The sequence below is a fragment of the Corvus hawaiiensis genome, chromosome 1 (genome assembly GCF_020740725.1).
Source record: "Corvus hawaiiensis isolate bCorHaw1 chromosome 1, bCorHaw1.pri.cur, whole genome shotgun sequence".
Taxonomy (NCBI): Eukaryota; Metazoa; Chordata; class Aves; order Passeriformes; family Corvidae; genus Corvus; species Corvus hawaiiensis.
Genome location: NC_063213.1, coordinates 18,727,414 through 18,745,929, shown reverse-complemented (window position 1 = coordinate 18,745,929; position 18,516 = coordinate 18,727,414). Strand labels below are relative to the sequence as shown.

Here is an 18,516-nt window from a genome sequence, read left to right as displayed (position 1 = left end):
GTAGCTAATGTGCTGTGACCACTGCTTATTACGGTAATCATAATTAACACACTGATTTCCTGAGCTCTCTGTGTTGTCCCGTACTGGGACTGTGGTGGTCTTCTTGGTAAGTCTGCACTGTGGGTGCAACAGTACAGCTGTGATCCCATGATGGCACCAATTGCTTACAGTAATAACTAATATCTGAGAATCTGAGCTCACTGGAATTGATTATCCCCCCAAACAACCAACATCAAAATCAAGAACCAGCTTTTAGTGGGCTCTGGTGGTGGTCCTGTAGAGAAATGGGACCATGCATACATGAGACCAGAAATCCGAGTCAGAAAGACACCGAATATCTGGCTTTGCTCACAAGTTAAATTGTGCCCCATCCAATGCAAAAGAAGCCTTCTCCTAGGGCCTGAGAGAGGTAGCCAGCTTTCTCAGTGGCCGTGTGCTGAATAATTAATTTTCTCCTGAATGAGAAAAGACATGTGGCAAGGGGATTATTCTTTGAACTGTGTGTGATCATGAGTAAAAAAAGAGGTATATTAAGTGTTCACAGAACAGGCAGAGGATAACTTCGAACTTTCATTGCATCTCTTGTGAAATAATATTTTCATGTAGTCCCTCAAAAGTCCAGGTTTACATGACTGTTTTAAGAACAAGTTAGTCAGTGGAATTACATATGGCCTTTCTATGTGATGCTTTTAAGAAATTGGTTTTATTTTTCCCAGTTTTATCAGGGAAAGGTTTGAAGTTTGGTGTGGGTTGGTTTTTTTGCCCCCAAAGTTGATGCCCTGTGTATCCACATATAATGGTTTCCTGCTGTAGAAGTGTGTGTTGTATAATTTAATTCAATGCTATTTGTCAGTTACTGTCTTGTTAGTCTGTATGCAAGAAGAGGTTATGTGCTTTCTCAGTATAAATTCTCACACTGTAATAATATGTCTTTCTTTTATTAAAGCCCTGGCAGTGAGAACCAGGAGTTCTTAGTGATTTTGATGAATTAGCTTAGTCTTGGAAGCATAAGATATGTAGGTGCTAAGAGCTGATATAAGAAATTTCAACAGCCTTTTTCTAATACATTTCCTTTCATCCTTTTCTTTAAACAATAAATTGCAATATTTTCAACAGATCCCCTGTGAGCAACTTGCAGATTCGCTATGATCAGTCAGGAAATGGTTGTGGGGAAAATTTGCCCCCAGTAGCAGCCAGCATAGAACAGCTTCTGGAGAGGCAATGGAGTGAAGGACAACAATTTTTATTAGAGCAAGGCACCCCCAGTGACAGTAAGTACTCACAGTCTGTTTATTATGACTTTTGCCAACTGTTACTCAGAACTGCTGTTCTGTGCTTGTCCAAGAATTTTAATAAAATTTATTTTCTGCTGTGAATTGAAATATAACTGTAATGTACAGTTCTAGCATAGTTCTTAGTGCAGCACATGGCATCAGTAGATTACAAAAGACTTCTCTATGATTATCTACATTTTTATAGATGGGGAAATTCTATCATGCAAGAGGAACTAACTTGCAGGTCCAGTTGCAGAGTTTGGAAACTCTGAAGTCTTAGATCCACTACTGTAAATATGTAGTACAGTTCCCCATTTTTCTTTATATTGTATGATATAGATTGGTGTAATAATTTTTATTGTTCTGTTTTTTATTTTTAAATCTGAATTGCCTACTTCTGTTGCTGTTTGAAAAGAAAATATTTACAAATGTTAGTCAGGTGTCCTACTGGGCTTTCGTGTCTTTATTGTGTTCTGCCTTTCTTGTGAGTTCCTAAAGCAGGCAAATTATTATTTTCTCAAGTTATGTTTAATAGAGTGGAATAGTCCAAGAATGAATATGTTAAAAGCATAAGTGATCAGTAGATCACGTGGATCTCCATATTCAACAGTGTATCAGTATCAAAGACAATCACTGAATATGTTAAAAAAATTATTTTATTCCAGGTTATGGTTTGTGTTATATTTTATTGAACGCATTATTCTTCTCCTTGGTAGTGTAAAGAGGTATCTAGTTAGTATTTTTATGAATGGTATCCTGACAAAAATGCTAATTGTGAGGAAATTCATGCAGGGATAATCCTTTAAACATGATAGCTGGAGGACAGGTTTAGCTAAGTCTTATTGCATCTCATTTGAGCTCACTGAGGGTTCCTTTGTATGTTCTTGAAGAGGAGGGATAAAAGCTAAATCCTTGGGAAATGACCAGATGTGCCTATACCAGTAGACTTATGTCTGTAGTAGGCCCAGAGGTCATGTTAAACAAATACAATTTAGAATTAAAAAAAAAAAAAAAAAAAAAAAAAAGGCAAGAAAAAAAAGGAGGCTATCCCTGTGGCTTTACAGTCACACTCTAGTACTGGTTGGGAAATCCAAGTTCTGAAACCAAATGGGAGTTTGAGAAAACTGTGCTTGGTAAAAATCAGGTCAATAGAGAAGGTGATGCCCTCGTTATGCAAACGCGGGGGGTAAGTGCGGTGCTCACAGAGTGCTCCCTGCTGGGGGATTCCGAGATCGCTGCTCGCAGCTCCCGCCAAGGTGCACTGGGACAACTTCACGTTGGAGGACTTCTCTTTTTTTTTTCATTGTTTCTATTGGTTTATGATTCACTGTACACGTAATTAAATCAGAAAAACTCCCTTTTCATAAACTTGCTTGTTTTTATATAAATGTTGTTGGTTGCTTGTGCTGTTAGCTGAGCATATTTTTGTCAAACTTCTCTGTTTTATAAGGTTTATAGTTCCTAATACTGCAGCTGAACTGGATTTATCCCAACTATCCTGTGCTACTGAAATACTTTTATATTCTGATTTGGGGCTAAGTTGTCAGGTACTGCTGTTTGCTTAAAATGTATCCTGGCCCTAATGAGGCTACTTTATCAGTATTTAAGCCAGGGTGTAGAGGTATTCCAAAATTACTATCACAGCACACTGTAAACTTCTTTCTATGCTTTAAATAACACAAAATTGATCTCAGATCTTTCTGCTAAAATTCAGACATCTGTAGTAGTTTTATATTTTCATATATATGCTAGTCAATGTAATGCAGAAATTAAAACTGAATGAAGGTGTTATTCGTTCATTGAATGTGGCTGTGAAATGTAATGTGTGCCTTTTTCTCTTAGTTTTAGGAATGCTTAAATCATTACACCAACTTCAAGTTGAGAATAGGCGGTTGGAAGAACAGATAAAGAATCTGACCGCAAAGAAGGAGCGACTTCAGCTTCTCAATGCACAGCTTTCGGTGCCCTTTCCAACAATAACTTCAAATCCCAGCCCTTCTCATCAAGCACATGCCTTTCCAGTACAAGCACGTAAGTAGAGGGGATTATTAAAGTGTCAAAGTAATTTGAACATGTGTTTATATGAAATATCTATTTCATCCACACATGCCATTGATGGGAGATGAATATAAATGTAGGATGAATATAGACCAAGTATTTGCTGATGTGTTAAATGTTTAAACATCAATTGGTTTATTTTTCTGAACCATTACTACTTTTTTCAGTGCAGTTTCTCTTTTACTTCAGTTTGGAGGACATCCATTTGAATCTATTGATTCACCAATTACTTAGTTAATATTTTACTATTCAGCAATGATTTTAAAGTTGACTTTACATTTTCTATGTTTACCTTTGTCATAATTTTGAAATAATTATTCTGAATCTTTTTGCATGTTACAGAAATTTAACCACTGTGTGTTTTTTGAAACAATTACTTTAGCACCTAGCACTGATTCTTTGAACAGCAGTAAAAGCCCTCATCTGGGAAACAGTTTTTTACCGGACAATTCTCTTCCTGTATTAAATCAGGTAATTTTTATTTCTTTCTTCTAAACCTAAACTTGTTACAAGTTAACTCATCCCAGTCCTTGCATTGTGGCGTTAGGTGAAATTTTATGCAGCTGAGGGGGCTTTGTTGTTTGTTTTGACACCAGGAGATAACCTCCAGTGGACAAAGCACCAGCAGTTCATCAGCGCTTTCCACTCCACCACCTGCTGGGCAGAGTCCGGCCCAGCAAGGCTCGGGAGTCCCTGGAGTTCAGCAGGTCAATGGTGTGACAGTGGGGGCACTGGCTAGTGGTATGCAGACTGTAACCTCCACCATTCCTGCAGTGCCGGGTGTGGGTGGAATAATTGGAGCACTGCCAGCCAGCCAGCTGGCAATCAATGGAATTGTAGGGGCTTTAAATGGGGTAATTCAGACGCCAGCAACAATATCACAGAACGCTTCTCTCACTCATGCAACCGTGCCACCCAATGCAACGCATCCTCTGCCAACCACACTAAATAACAGGTAAGAGTTCCCTGATTTATGTTTTTCCTCATAGTGCCTGCTGTTCTTCAGGTTAGCTGGGGTTTTTTGTCTTACTCCAAATATACTGTTTCTTCCTTAGCGTGTAATTATCAAAGTAAGTTCTGCTCCTGGTCTGTGAATGAAAGTGAGGAGGCATTTAATGGAAGCACAGGTAGTCAAGTTAAAGAAAAGATGTTTTCTCTAAAGCTTTTGGGAATCCTAGTGGATTCCTGTTTTTTAATCAAGTCACATTCCCAAACAAATGTAATTATGTAAATATGCTTCAGCTCCGTTTTTCAGTTCAGAAAACAATATTCTTTGTCCTGCCAATTGTTTTTCTGGGATTAAAGGAGTGCTGGAAAAGCTACCATTTGTTGCAGTAAGAAGGGGGGAGGGGAAGAAGGGTATATGGTCGTGTAATTTAAGATGTAACAGGCGTAACTAACCAGAGTTGTAATACAGTTGCATGGTGTTTTCAGTTGCCTGCACTGACTCCAAACCCAACAAAATTAGTTTTTCAAGTGGTTTCTAAATGCATAAAAAGATTCATTTGTGAGTATTCCTAACAGCCTTTCACCAAAGCAGGGTACCCTCAGTGGCCTTAACTGTTGCTGCTTGAGTTGCAAGGAGAATGGGTAACAAAAGGAGACATCTGGTTTCCAGGAGAAGGAATGGACTTCTTGGTTTGGAAGTATTTTGGGATGGAGCAGATCCAGGGCCAACTCTTTTCTCGCCGCTCCCCTTCCCCACACCCCTTGTCCTGTCCTTCACTTAGGAAGGAGAAATACAGTTCTGTGTAGAAAGAAGTGCCTGTAAATAGGGAGTGGATTAGTTGTCTGTAAGTAGAGTTTATTTTTGGAGATTATGGTGGATTATCCATCAAAAAAAGTCATACGTGATTGGTATGATGCAAGGGATCCCTAATTTCCTAGCTTCCTTTTCCAGTTTCTTTGCTTGCTGTTGGTTTGGCAGCTCCTGAATATTCATGTACTGTATCATTGTGTGGTATTGCTTCAGTAGGCTCATAAAATCTGATACTTTCAAGTGTATCCTGTTGTTGGCATGAGTCATTATGTTTTTGCTGAGGAGCCTGTATTTTTCATAGTTTATATCATATGTGAACATGAGGTTACATATGTTAAACAAAAGACATTGTGTTAATGAAAAGTTTTCTTCTTTCTTGAGTATCAGCGGTTGGCAAAAAGCACAAAGCTTTTGCGTTACTCTCCCCAAAAGTGTGAGAGAGAGTGAGAAATACTAGACAAGATCAATCATATTAACCAGTTGCATAATGCTTTCCACTTTCAGGTACTGCCAGACTATATCAGTTATGCTGAATACCAGTCATGCCACTGTTTTCTCAAATGATTTTGTTTATACACAGATTATTTGCTTCTGACTCTTTGTATTGCAGAAGTTCTTTTGTTTCTTTTTTAATATCCATCTTAACTACTTCACTGGGTAACCTAGTAGTAGAATGCTCCGATTCATGCAAAATACTGGGGCTAGTATCCTGTTCTTAAACTCTCATTCTAACCTTTAGTAGAGTCTGGAATACTCCCAGTGACTCCCTATTTTCTGCTACAACAACAAGCTTATGCTGTTCAAGTCTGTCAGCACTTCTACTTCTCTGTTTCTATTATGGCATGATCTCTTTCTGCACTGCTCCCTCAATAATACTAATTTAAAATTAATGTTTATATTAAATTTAAAAGTGCACTTCTCACACAATTCTCTGCTTTATTTGAGCTCATCCATATTTCCCAGGCCCTCTTCCTTTTGAGGTGTTTCACAATGACCCTCATTTTCTCTGGAGTTTTCAGTATTTGTGGTTGTATGTTTAGAAGGGAAAAGTTCAGTAATGTTAGTTAGTGCTAATATGATTCTGGTAATGACACGTGCATTCCTCATTCCTGTTGGTCCCATTACAAATGCTTTAGAGAAAAATAGAAAAAAACATTTTGTTATGGGAACTAAGTTGCAAAGAGGATCTGGGATGATTTTGAAGGGAGGAAAAAATAGATAAAAAAACATTTCCACTGGTTGAAATTATTGGTTCTGGAACTCTATGGGTCACCTGCCAGGCTTGAGTTTGATGCTGCTTCGGTGGCAACTAGTTGTCTGTTTCTTTAATGTTAAATTTCCCAGAGTATCCCTGCTCTTTGAACTGCTCTAGTGGGAAGGTTGAATGGTACCAAGCACAGGTGGGCCCGAAGGTTTGGTGCTGTGGTGACCCTGGTTAGATTGTGTGGTGAGGGTCAAGTTTGGAGGTGGTTTAAATCAGTACTGGCAACATGTTGGAAAGCCACCTGAGAACTCAGCCCTGCTTTCTAACTTCAGGGTATTGTTCTGTAATTTTAAAAGGCTTGCCAGGTGTTCCTGTAAGTTGCTTGTTACAGTAACTTCCCAAGCTTCAGAATCTGTTCCAACAGCTTAATGTGAAAAATAGGCAGTGTTCACCAATGCAGGAAGACTTCTTTATGCATATTGTCCATATTCATATGAACCCTTTAACTGTGGGACACAGGGAGGTGAGAAAAGACTGATTTGCACACTGTTGTTGGAGAGAGTTTCAAGTCGTAGGTAAAAGAACCCACATTCATTCGGCAGAGAAAAATACTTGATCCTTTTCTGGGAAAAAAGATGGCTTAATACAGATTGCCAGCAACTGGGAGATTAAGTGATTTGAGGAAAGAGATAGGATTGTTTCTTTACATTCTCGCAACCAGAGAAGACTATAGGATGGAGAGTTTCAGACTGATCATGTACCTTTTAATGAGAAGCTAAAAAGGATTAAATTTACATTCCAAGCTGATCTGGTTTAGAGAAAGCCCTGTGGTGGAATCTAGTGAACTGTCTCTTCTGGGAAGCTTGGGAGCTGCAGCATTTTGTCCTCTGCAGTTCGGTTTTGTTTCTAGACACTGAGATCTCAGCTGCTGACTGAGGGTATTTTCTTTCAAGTGCCAATGCAGAGCAAGAGAGGCAGGCAGAGCGATTAAAGAGAAGGGAGAACAACAGCAGAAAAAAGAAGTGCAAAGGTAAAACATGATCTGGGAAAAAAGAAAGAATGGGATAAAAGAATGAAAAAAAAGCCCCAACAAAAACAGTGGAGAAGATTCATTCCAGTATAGAAGACTACAGAAAAAGTGAGGTCAAAGGAGAAGAAGGAAATAATGGTAATATTAGTCAGAATACTGTAGGAAATAGTGTGAAAGGCTTTACCTAAGTCCAGGTAGATGCATTCTCAGCCTTTCCCTCACCCACCAAACAGATCACCTTGTCACAGGAGATCAGGTCAATCAAGTAGGACCTGCCTTTCACAAACCCGGCTGGCTGGGCCCCATGCCCTGGTTATCCTGCATGTGCCGTGTCGTGGCACTCAAGAGGATCTGCTCCATGACCTTCCCTGGCACCGAGGTCAGACTGACAAGGCCTCATGCCCAGATCCTCCTTCCAGCCCTTCTTCTAGACAGGCATCACATTTGCTGTCTGGTCATCAGCTGGAATCTTGAGATCCCGGTCAGCCAGGGCTGCTGGAAAATGGTTGAAAGTGTCTCTGTGAGCATTTCCATCAGGTCCCTCAGTAGCCTTGGGTGGATTCCATAAACTTTCCATTGACATAGGCTTCCCTTTCCCCTTAGGAAATAATAAGTGCAGCCTGAAAGGTGTGTCCCATAGTGCTGAGACCATGCAACAAAGTATGAGACAAAGTTTGTATGTGGCTTGCCCTGTCCCAGTAGGAGAGAATCATGGGGCTTTGGGTATTTTCATATTGGCTGGTTACAAGTCAAATTACAGCAGAGTTGGGCTACAGTTTGCTGGCTGCTGTAAAAATGCAAGATAAATGTTATGTCCTGAGGAACCACCTGATTGTAGCCTAATGGTGTGGATTTGTGACTTATTTAAGTGAATAATTCCTTACTACCAATCCCAACAAGAAATCCTGTCATCCTGTGCACACCTTACTAGAACTTCTGCATCACACCGTGACCTCATCTACATTAATAGAGAATCTGTCAGTGTGTTTTGTATTGGTTTAAGTTTCAGCTCAGTTCCCACAGGTTGCAGCCCACTGTGCTGCAAGACCCGATACGAGGGGAGGGGACAGAAGTGTACAGCTGAAAGGGAAGTACCTAATTTTTCAACAGCAGGATAAACCTATCATGAAACTACACTTTAATATTTTAATGGGTGTTTTAAACTAGTAAAAGCCAACACTCTACTGAAAGAGTAAATCCAGCTGTCTTCCTGGTCTTCTATTCCCAACACACCCTTGTTCATGCCGTTGGTCTTGCAGTAAACTGGTATAGCTGAAGAAACCCTTTATTTACAGCCTAGATGTCAGCTGGATCTATTCCTTGCCCAATTTCCTAAATATTTGCAGACAATTTTATGTAGGCATGAAAATAGGGACTGGGAGCAAATAGTTGGCAAAAGCAGAGGCAGCTTCATTCCATGGCAGCATCCCTTGGCTCCCTGCAAGGCTGAAGGTGTTTGCGAAATTACAGACAAGGTGTGGGCAATATGAGTGGTTTGAATGACACAGAAGATGGGAATTAGAAGGAAACCAAGGCAAAGTAAATGCTTGGTAACTAAGTGTTAAAGGTTGGGAAGAGCTGTCTTGTAATATAAAATCTGGCCTTTCTGTATAAAGCATTTGAAAAAAGCTTTATAATTGGTAATTATTATCTGAGTTTCAAATAACATGGAGGGAGTAGACGTGTTACAGGCAAGATGTTGCTGTTTCTCAGCATAAATGAGATTTGGGGGTGGTGTCAGGAATCCCAACTGGACAGTCAGACAGTATTTGCAGTATGAAATCAAATGCTAAATAGTGTCTGTCTGTGTAAATCTTTTCTTTAATGGAAAGTTGGAGTAAAAAGTTTCCATACTTCCATATAAACCACAGTATTACCCTGTCAAACCCTACAGTGCCTCGGGACTAGGATTGCTTTCTGACCAACAGAGACAACTGTTGCTTCATCAACAGCACCAGCAATTCCAGCAATTACTAAGTACCCAGCAACTCACATCAGTAAGTTTTTCAGTTAATTATGATTTATTCCTCTATTGTATTCTAAGGCGTGGATAAACTCCTCAGCTTAATATAAATAATAGTAATGCATTTAACTTGACATTAAAGGCTTTGATAATATTTTAGTCTTTCAGTTGCTTCAGTCTTTTTTGGATGATAGTCATGTAAAATGGTAGGATATTACTGGGGTGCGTGTATGGCTACAAGAATCATTCCCTAGTGCTTTCAGTTCCATTTTGTCCTGTGTGGATGTGGAGGCTTGTCTCTCTCAGCATCAGCTGTGGGCAGCAGAGTTTGGGACCATGTGTGGATTCTAACAGTATTTTGAGCTATCTCTGATTCCACTAGAACACTAGCAAAAGATTTTTGGATATCATCTCATGAGCTGTCTTTGCTCTGCTTGCAGTATTCATATAGGCCATTAGGTAACTGGTTTAACTATTTGTATTGTTAATTGTGTTGGTTTAATACATGGTCGTCTCAGGTATGTTTGTTTTGGCAGAGGCCTGTTTAAGCCATCAGGCTTAGCTGAATTTCTGCTGAGCTACTGATTTCAGGAAGTCTGACAGGAACTTTCTTTCCTTTCCCACAGTCTCATGGAACTTCATTAGTGTAACCTAAATTAGCTGGGATTAGTGTAAGGGTTGCACTGACTGAAGAGCTGGATAAACAGGAACCCAGGGAGGAGCTATTTTTCAGCAACTAATTATTGATCTTTTTTTTCTTCCTCCTCCCTCTCCTCATATTACTCAAGGAACAACATCAGGCCCTTTTGTATCAATTAGTACAGCAACAACATCACCATCACCAACACCATCAATCTGAAGTACAGCAATTGCAGATTACTGGAGGAGCACAGATACCCATAAACAACTTACTTTCAGGCACACAGGCCTCACCACTTAATGCAGCTGCTACCAACCCATTCCTTACAATTCATGGAGATAATGCAGCTCAGAAGGTGACAGTAAGTATACTTCTCACCTCACTTTCAATGCACTACCTCCAGGAGGTAACTAAAAGATAAGCAGGTAATGTACCTGTATTCACAAATCAAAGATGGTGGATTTTTTGTCTTTCTTTTTTTTATTTTTCTTGAGCCTTGGGCTGCACTTAAATGAGGCTTAGAACTCTGCGAATTGGTAGTCACACCAAAATGTCTGCTGCACACTCCTGCTTCCCTGGATCAGGACACCAGTCCAGTGTGACCCTTGCATTCCTCTTGTAATTACAACTGCAGCCCTAGTCCTCCTCACCCTGCTTCTTCCCCAGCACTGTGTCCACTCTTTGTGGGTCATTCCTTTTACCACCTTACTGGCGAGTTTGCCTTGGTCAGGCCTCAGGCCCTGTGGTGCTGTGGAGATCAGTTGATGACTTGAGAGGTGAGGATCCCATTGCTGGGAAGGTGGAACTTGTGTTAGGAGAATGGACTTTGAGCCTCTTGTTCTGGCCTGGGAAAAGGAGGCTGTGCATTGGGAGGCTGAGCGGCTCTTCTGCTTTGTAGAGTAATAAAACCTTTCCTAGACAGATAAAGAAACAAGACACATTTTTCTGGCAAAGATGTTCCATTATATTTAGTATTTGCCCATAATCTCCGTCCCCAAGACAGAGGAATTTTCTTCAACAAGTCAAAGAATAGGCTTCATTCTCTAAGGGTCATACAATTAAGATGAGAGGATAAAGGAAGGAGCATATGAAACTTGGAAAAACAGAGGATGAATAGAGCAGGAAGACATAAAGTTTCATCATTCCTTGGAGAAGACAGCAAGTGGTAGTGGTAGAGAAGAAAGGGAAGCTTGTCTGCAAGAGCAGGTGGGGAGAGTTTGGGCAAGTTATGAGTCCCCTCTCTGTTCCCCAATCCCAAATCCTTGTGCTACTTGAGGAGCACTGTGGTGGAGGACTCGGGCTGGGCTTCAGTGGTACTTCCAGGAAGTAGGTGAGATAAAAACCACATAAATGATGAATTTTCAAGACAGTTTTTCCTGGAAACAGCTCCCTTCCATTCAAAATTACGAGCACTTAGTTTTGTTCATCTTTGTGCAGGGTCACTGTCACCTTGGGGTTTGGGCAGTTGTGACGTTGCGGCTGCGAACGGTCGCTGCAGTCGGATCCTGTTCTCTGGGTCACTGTCACAGCAAACGTGTTGGCACAGGAGTTGGCTCCAGGACTTGCCTTCATTCAGAAATGTTCACAGTTTGTTCTCATATGTTTAAAACTTATCTCCCCTCATTTTCCAAACACTAGTATTGAATGGAATTGAGACCCTATATTTGGTGTACATCCAAGCAAAATATTCTATGTGATCTTACTTCGATTTTTTAAAATGGCCATTACTAGGTCTGTACAGTGCAGTGTATTTTTACAAGTATGCCATTACAGTTTTTATGTTAACAGTTAGCTGTAGATAATTTCAAGAAAGAACATCTTTCAAACAAAGCCCTTACAAAAATTTCTTTTGAAATTTCTTTTTTTTTAAAGACTAGAATTGAGACAGGTTGCATAGATTGTTGAACTGTTTTTAACAAATTCTCTATTTGCCAGAGTTCTACTGTTTTAATCTCATTTGCAGTTGAAACAGGTTTTCAGGCATTTCTGAATGCTCAGTGAATGAGATGAGATTTTTGCTCAGTCCTGTTCAATACTTGCAGGAAATGTCTTTGTAGCAATATATGAAAGAAAGAATTGTGATGGGGCAAGTTGGAAATGGTATTTGTTGTGATGGGGAACTGTAGATTTCAGCCCTCTCCAGTAGGCAAATGCAGCAGAGGTTACCTGGTGTTTCTCTTGACCATCTTGCAGTTCTAGAGAGACCCACAGCCAGGAACAGCCACTCTTGTTGGAACGACAGTAGAAGCAGAGTTGGTGTTTTCTAATGCTGGCTGTCATGACCTTAGCATTAGTTGCTTCAACACAGGACTACTCCTTTAATTATTCTTTCCTTTCCCACTTTTTATTCTACAGTACATGGTTATTTTTTACAGTGCAGAAGTTACTATTTATATGGCTGTGGTGAATGTACCTCAACTGCTTTGTCATATTTATGATTTGAATTTTACTTAGCTCTGTATGTTATAATCTGATTTTTAGAAGTATTTTCTCTTACACAGAGGCTCAATGATAAAACTGGACCAGTTGCGTCAGAGAAGAGTTGACATTTGAATGACACTTGAGCCCTGCACGTCCTGCTGTTATAGCACTTCATGTGGCTGCAAACTGCGGGTTCCCTTTCTGCAGATTGAAAAAGAGCAACAAGGAACTCTTACTGCACAGCAAGAGGTTAATAATTTTCATAAGGATATTTTTGGTAGGCTTTCATTTGCTTTCTTGTTGCACTAAAATGGATGTACTTTTTAATGTCTCAGACTGTGAAGTAGATGAAACTCTGCAAATCATAATTATTTTGTCAATATGATGGTACTAGGTACAAATTCAACCACGGAAGAACACACACTTGACTCTTCAGTCCTAATCTCATGGATTTAAAGGCTGTAAACTGTCTGCAGTGATGCATTGCTTTGGTTTCAGAGCAGTAGTTTTACCAGCCCAACCCCAGCCCGTCTGATCTGCTGCTGCAGTTTTAATAGATCCTTTTAGACTGACATTCTAATGGCGGCTGGGACTTGCTGTTCATAGTTTCTTTTTTTACACACCTGTTTTGAAACCTGACTCATAAGGGAATTTACTTCTGAACTTTTTATTCCTTTAAATTTCTATTGTTGTATAGTTGGGAGTTTTTCTTGAGTAAGAATTATGGTATGGAATCCAAAGTTTATTAATTTTGGTGTAGGTTTTAGAGTTCTGAGGTTTTTAAAGGAACCTGTTTGGTTCCAGTGACAAAGTTTTCTTACCAGATGAGAAGGCCACACTGGAAGAAGTTTGTGTAGTGTTTGGCCTAAACCAAGTGCCTGTTGCTACCTCCATTTCGTTGAAATGGCTGCAAACAGCTGATCATGCACCTAGATGTGTCCTTGTTAGCAGCGGGAATATTCTGTCTTGCACCAGCAGCCTTGTTCTGCCTTTCCTAGAGGTGTTTATACCACTGTAGAGAGCTCAGGCAGATTGTTACCTGGGTCACTTTTCACTAATAAATTACCAAAAAAGTGAGTTACCATTTCCCACTAAAATTTCCCAGTGGTTGAAACGGGTGAACTTGTGTTACAACACTTCCGGCAGTTGCTGATCTCATGGCGAGTCTATGCAGGGTGGTGAAGGACAGTTTAATGGGGGTAATGACCACTAATCAAGAGTGAGGTGGGAATTATTAGCGGAAAAGACCCAGCTGTAATTAGACCTCCACTGTGTACTTATTTGGAAGAACATGTTAATTCTGCAATATGTTTCTTAGTTAAACATTGCACAGTTCTTACCTCATTTCTGTAAATAAAGTTTTGTGAATCTGTTTTGTATTGTGAAGAATTCATAAGAAAACATTGATATTTTGATTTGTAATATTTCTAATTAGTAGATTTAATTGAAAAAGTAAAAATAATTTATTTTTATATGTTCTGGGGAATTTTTTAAAAATGTCACAAATCACTTTTGTAGATACTTTACAAAAGTAAACCAGTGGTTTATTTTACTTACTCGCCCCACTGGTGGATATTCTGTAACAATTTGTACAAAAGGTAAGATGGAAATGTGCTGTTATTTTGACTAGATGTAAAATTCCAAGTGTATGAAAAGATATGTACAAAGCTTTTGTTAATAAACTTTAATAATGTTTATCATTGTATATGGCTTGTGTGAATGTGAGTCTTGTAGAGGAATGGAATATTTTTATTAACATCACACGACAGGAAGGATTTGATTTGCACATGGCTACTAAATTTGATTACAAGAAGTTTCAAAAAATACTTTTCATGTAAATTTTTCCTTTCAGGAGACACTGATGTAGCTGAAAAACTGTCCAGGAATATTTCCACTTACTGGACAGAAATGCCCATTGCAGCCCTGGGTCTGGTGCCAGTTTTTTGCTTTCACCCTTCAGAGAGGAATGACTGGAATCACAGGAGCAGTGGCTGTTGTCCAACGGCTCCAGTTTGTTCCGATGGAACTTGGCAGGAGCTTGGTGGGGAGGGGATGGTTTCTTATCTGCACCTGCCTGGGTGAGGGGAGTGAGGTTGTTGCTGTAACCTTTGCACTGTACTTTCTGTAAAACCAGCACAGTGGTTTTTTCCATGAATTTTGCTTATTGTCCATGAGAAGATTGATAAATAGCTAAATACTGGTTTTTTATTTCCCAGGAAGCAAAGAGAACTTGACCCTTCCTGTACAGTCACTTGAAGATAAAATGTGAGGCTTGTGCTAGTCAGGGGTTGACAGACAAGAGATGCATTTATGGCTTCCTCACAATTTTTAGCTCCTCTCTAGTCAGGGGCAGTCTGAGGCTCAGAGCAGCTTCTGGGACAAGGAGCAGGAAGATGGTGTTGCTGTGGGCTGTGCCATTTGAATGTTGTTCCATCTGCTCAAGGCCCAAGTACTTAATGTTTTTGTTTTATTTTCCAGTGGGGAAAACTGGAATCCTGAAAGAAGACTGGTAAATGAACAAGCTGTAGGGAAATGTGAAACATCACCTGGCACAGCAAAGGGGCATCAGTTGCTCCCACCCTCCCCAGGACTAGAAAAACCTCCTGACATTTTGAGGGTGGTTGATGAGTGTTTTATTCTTTGAGGAAGAGATCCAGGAGACTTCAGCATTTCTACTGATTAAATGTGTACAAGGTCCAGAGCTCAGGAGCTGTCAGTGCTTGAGCACTGGCTGTTGATCAGTGCTGAGAAGGGAGACTACAAATCACGGAAGGCCGGGCCCCAAAGTTACACTTGGTACTGCCAGAGCTGGAGGTAGGGGAAGAAAAGCCCAATCTACACCTGCCCCCAGCACAAGGTCTCCAGGGAATCCTGAGTGCCACTGCTCCTGGAGCCATGGACTGCTGCTTTATTTGTGGACCTAAGCCAAAGCTAAAACCACTCAGGCAATATAAGTCAATAAGTGAAAGTGCTAAGTCCTGCCTTTCCTTGTGTATTTCTTTTATTAGGAAGGGACTGCCTATACTCTGGTACCTGTGTCCTGCTAAGAGAAGTGTGAAAGGGACAAAGTTAGAAATACTCAGAATTGTCAAGAGATTGGTGCCAGAAGCCCAAGACTGCAAGGGGTGGTTTACAGTACCACAGTCCTGGTGGACCAACAAGAAGCAGCAAGGAAATAATGAAAAGGACAGTTCTGACATCCAAACAAAAATTCAGTTCACCAGCCCTTTAAAGAAAGAGACCACATCAAAGCCAAGTTCACATGAGGGCCAGATGCAGTCAAAACCAATCTTGTTTCAATGACTTTGCAGGTCCTGACATCAAAGATGATGGTCTGTGGCTGATTTGGCGCCAGTCCAGTAAAGCCCACAGGGCTGTCCCTGTGGAATGCCTTGGATGCCAAAGCAGCCCAAGCCCCTCTGCAGGTCCCTGGCAGCCAAGTTGCTGAGCTCTCCTTCTGTGTTGGGAACTGCTCTGGGCTCAGTGTCAAGCAGCACAGACTAAAGGTGCAGCATTCAGATTTTTCATCAAAACCCCACTTCACTGAATGACAACAAACCTTATGGCTTACAGAAGCCAACTAATTCTGGACAGCCTACATCATCTGAAATCCTGCTTTTATCAACTTTATCCATTCAAGCTGTGTTAGCAGGAGCAACTCTTTCAGCAGTAGCACTGTGTGACATTTAATGACCAGTTTTCTGATGCCTGTTTTTCATAAGCTGCACTAAAATCTTACTGTTGGGTCCACCTAAAGGAGAACTCTTCAGTGTTCCTGTTGTTTTCAGGCCCTGTCATCTCATAAAGAGGTCACATTGCAAAATTGTTCCTGAAACATCTTTTTTTTTTTTTTTTTTTAATTAATTCAAGCACTGAGAACTATAAGGTTGAGAGTAATGCAGTCCAAACATCTACATTTACAAAAGGACACTGCAGACCAGCATCTGGTCTTTCCTCTAGAACTAAACAGCCTAAATGTGAGCACTATTAACCTTCACGGCATCTCAGCCATATTCTACTGCCTCACTTGTGTATGGTTGCCAGGATCCTTCAGCTTGGCACTGGGACTGGATCCTCAGCAGTAAGGGAAGATTGCCCTCCCTGTCTCATCTGCTCCAAACGCTCCTTTCCACAGTGTTCTGCCCATCCCATCAGCAGAGACGAGCAAAGACCCTCAAAGTAGGCTCAGATCTGACATATTTAAGTGCAAGTCAGAGTATAGAACCTACAGCACAGACCCTCTAGGACTAACACAAAGTTATGGTGCAAAAGCACTGTTGAGCTACAGCTCAAAACTGCCCAGGAAAGAAAATATATTTTGCTAGCAGGCAAATTATTAATCTTACTTAAAGGAAATGTTCGTTCCGTGCTACAACAAAAGTTGGAAGAAGTTGCTTAAATCCCAAGCCTTGAGTGACCTTGGTTTTCATGGACAGAGTTTTACAAAAACAAGCTCTGGTGTTGGGTAACAGACCCATGAGAAAACAAAGCCTGGGTACAGTCTTCCACTTCTCCAGTGAGCATCATGTGTGACCTCAGTCACCACAGACTAAAGGCACTGCTAATAGGGCTGTGTCATCTCCACAACACACCTGGCAACCCCAGGAAAGGGCCCTGAGAGGCTCTGAAAGTCTCACTCTTACCAGGCCTCCTTCCTCCCCACTGCCAAGCACTAAAGCTAAAGCTAAGGCTGTGCCAATTCCTTTGGCCCTTGATGAACTGAAGTATGACCGGATGTGCTCTGGACGAAGCCTTCACTACCTTGCTCCGTGAGGGATGGCTCCTGGATGGGGATCTGAGCATCTGGGTGCAGAGATCAGATCCACTGGTGCAGGGCACTGACTCACATTCCCCATCCAAGTTCCAAATGACCCACCAGTGCACTGGAAAACCTTCCCAGTTCTTGATGCTGAGACAGTTGGGCCTGTCACCAATTCCCAGTGCAGTGCCACTGTGCAAGAGGCCAGTGCATTTCTCTTGCACAGCCAGCTTGCCTCTGCTTTTGGGAAGGTTCAGTCTTTAAGCAGGAAGGATGCAATCCATGAATTCTCTTCCATCCATGCATAAGCAGCACATCCAGCACTCAGGTGTTCAACCTGACAAGTGTGACAGAAGGGCACATACAACTTTTGCCCATCCTTAAACATCTTCCTTCAGGTAAACTGGATTGGTCAGGAGCATTGTTTCAAGTTTCTCAGTGTGAATGGTGTTACACACAAACAAAAACTCTTACCAGTCAGCAGTGCTTGTCCTTCTTCCTTTGACCCCCATGCAGAAGGGCTGTGGTGGAGGGGAGTGGGAGGTGTTGGGAGGCACTGTGTGACTACTGATTGCCACACACTGGTGGGGCTGTGGCCAGTCTTGAGCAGGTGCTCATGTTAAGTTTAGATCTCCAGCAATAAAGGTGTCAAGAGTCCTCCCAAGTCCTTGTTATATATATATATATATACTGGATTTTTTTGCCCTGACACCTAACTAAGCTATTTCTCATGCCAAACTGAGCCCATTGTTACTCTTCACAGCCACAGCAGACTTGTAACATTTCCATATGGATCACATCAGGGAAACGGAGATCACGCAACTGCAAAGCTCCCTTATACAGACCTTGAAGACTTTTCCCTCTCTCTAGTCTAGAGCAAATACCAATTCCTTCCTTGCAAATCAGGCATTGCAAACACAGGATCATTCTCTCTGCCTCTTCTGGATGCTCTACATCTCGAAGTGTGATACACTGAACCAGGCACACCATCCCAGGTAAAGTCTTGTAAGTCCAGACTGGAAAGGAAAGATGGCTCTCTTCTCCTCACAGGCTAAACTCTCCCAGTACCTGCTTCCTTGTTTTGAAACTGCAGAAATATTCCCATTACCAGTCTATTTTGTTCATGAACAGTACATCTCCATTTGCTGATGTTCTTCTACCCCAGCTCCACCCATTAATTTTCACCTATTCCCTTCACCATTTTAGCAGCTTTTCTTTGCAGCCATTTCAATTACCTTGCTTTATAGCTAGTCATCTCTCATTGAGTGTTCTGGATGACTAAAAGCTTTTGAAAGTTAAGATTTCTTGATACCTCTTGAAAATACCTCACTTGATCTCACCAAGATTCTCCCTTCATAGTAGCACAGAATTCCTGTTCCATCGATTAGCACCCACACCACAGTACAGC

At 41.0% G+C, this 18,516-nt stretch overlaps 1 protein-coding gene across 6 annotated transcripts in view; it reads left to right on the top strand.

Moving 5' to 3' along the window:
• The window catches only part of MLLT10 (MLLT10 histone lysine methyltransferase DOT1L cofactor), a 129,027-nt gene extending 114,973 nt beyond the window's left edge, over positions 1–14,054 (top strand). For 4 of the 6 annotated variants that reach the window (XM_048295352.1, XM_048295329.1, XM_048295344.1 and 1 more), the window contains 7 exons: positions 1,117–1,271; positions 3,117–3,305; positions 3,715–3,803; positions 3,929–4,287; positions 9,220–9,322; positions 10,077–10,289; positions 12,413–14,054. In XM_048295352.1, coding sequence (XP_048151309.1) covers positions 1,117–1,271; positions 3,117–3,305; positions 3,715–3,803; positions 3,929–4,287; positions 9,220–9,322; positions 10,077–10,289; positions 12,413–12,481 — 1,177 coding nt within the window. In that variant the 3' untranslated portion in view covers positions 12,482–14,054. Of the gene's footprint in view, positions 1–1,116; positions 1,272–3,116; positions 3,306–3,714; positions 3,804–3,928; positions 4,288–7,248; positions 7,326–9,219; positions 9,323–10,076; positions 10,290–12,412 lie in introns of those variants that run through there. The other 2 variants (XM_048295336.1, XM_048295361.1) reach the window with 2 other exon arrangements.
• Positions 14,055–18,516: the final 4,462 nt, after the last annotated feature.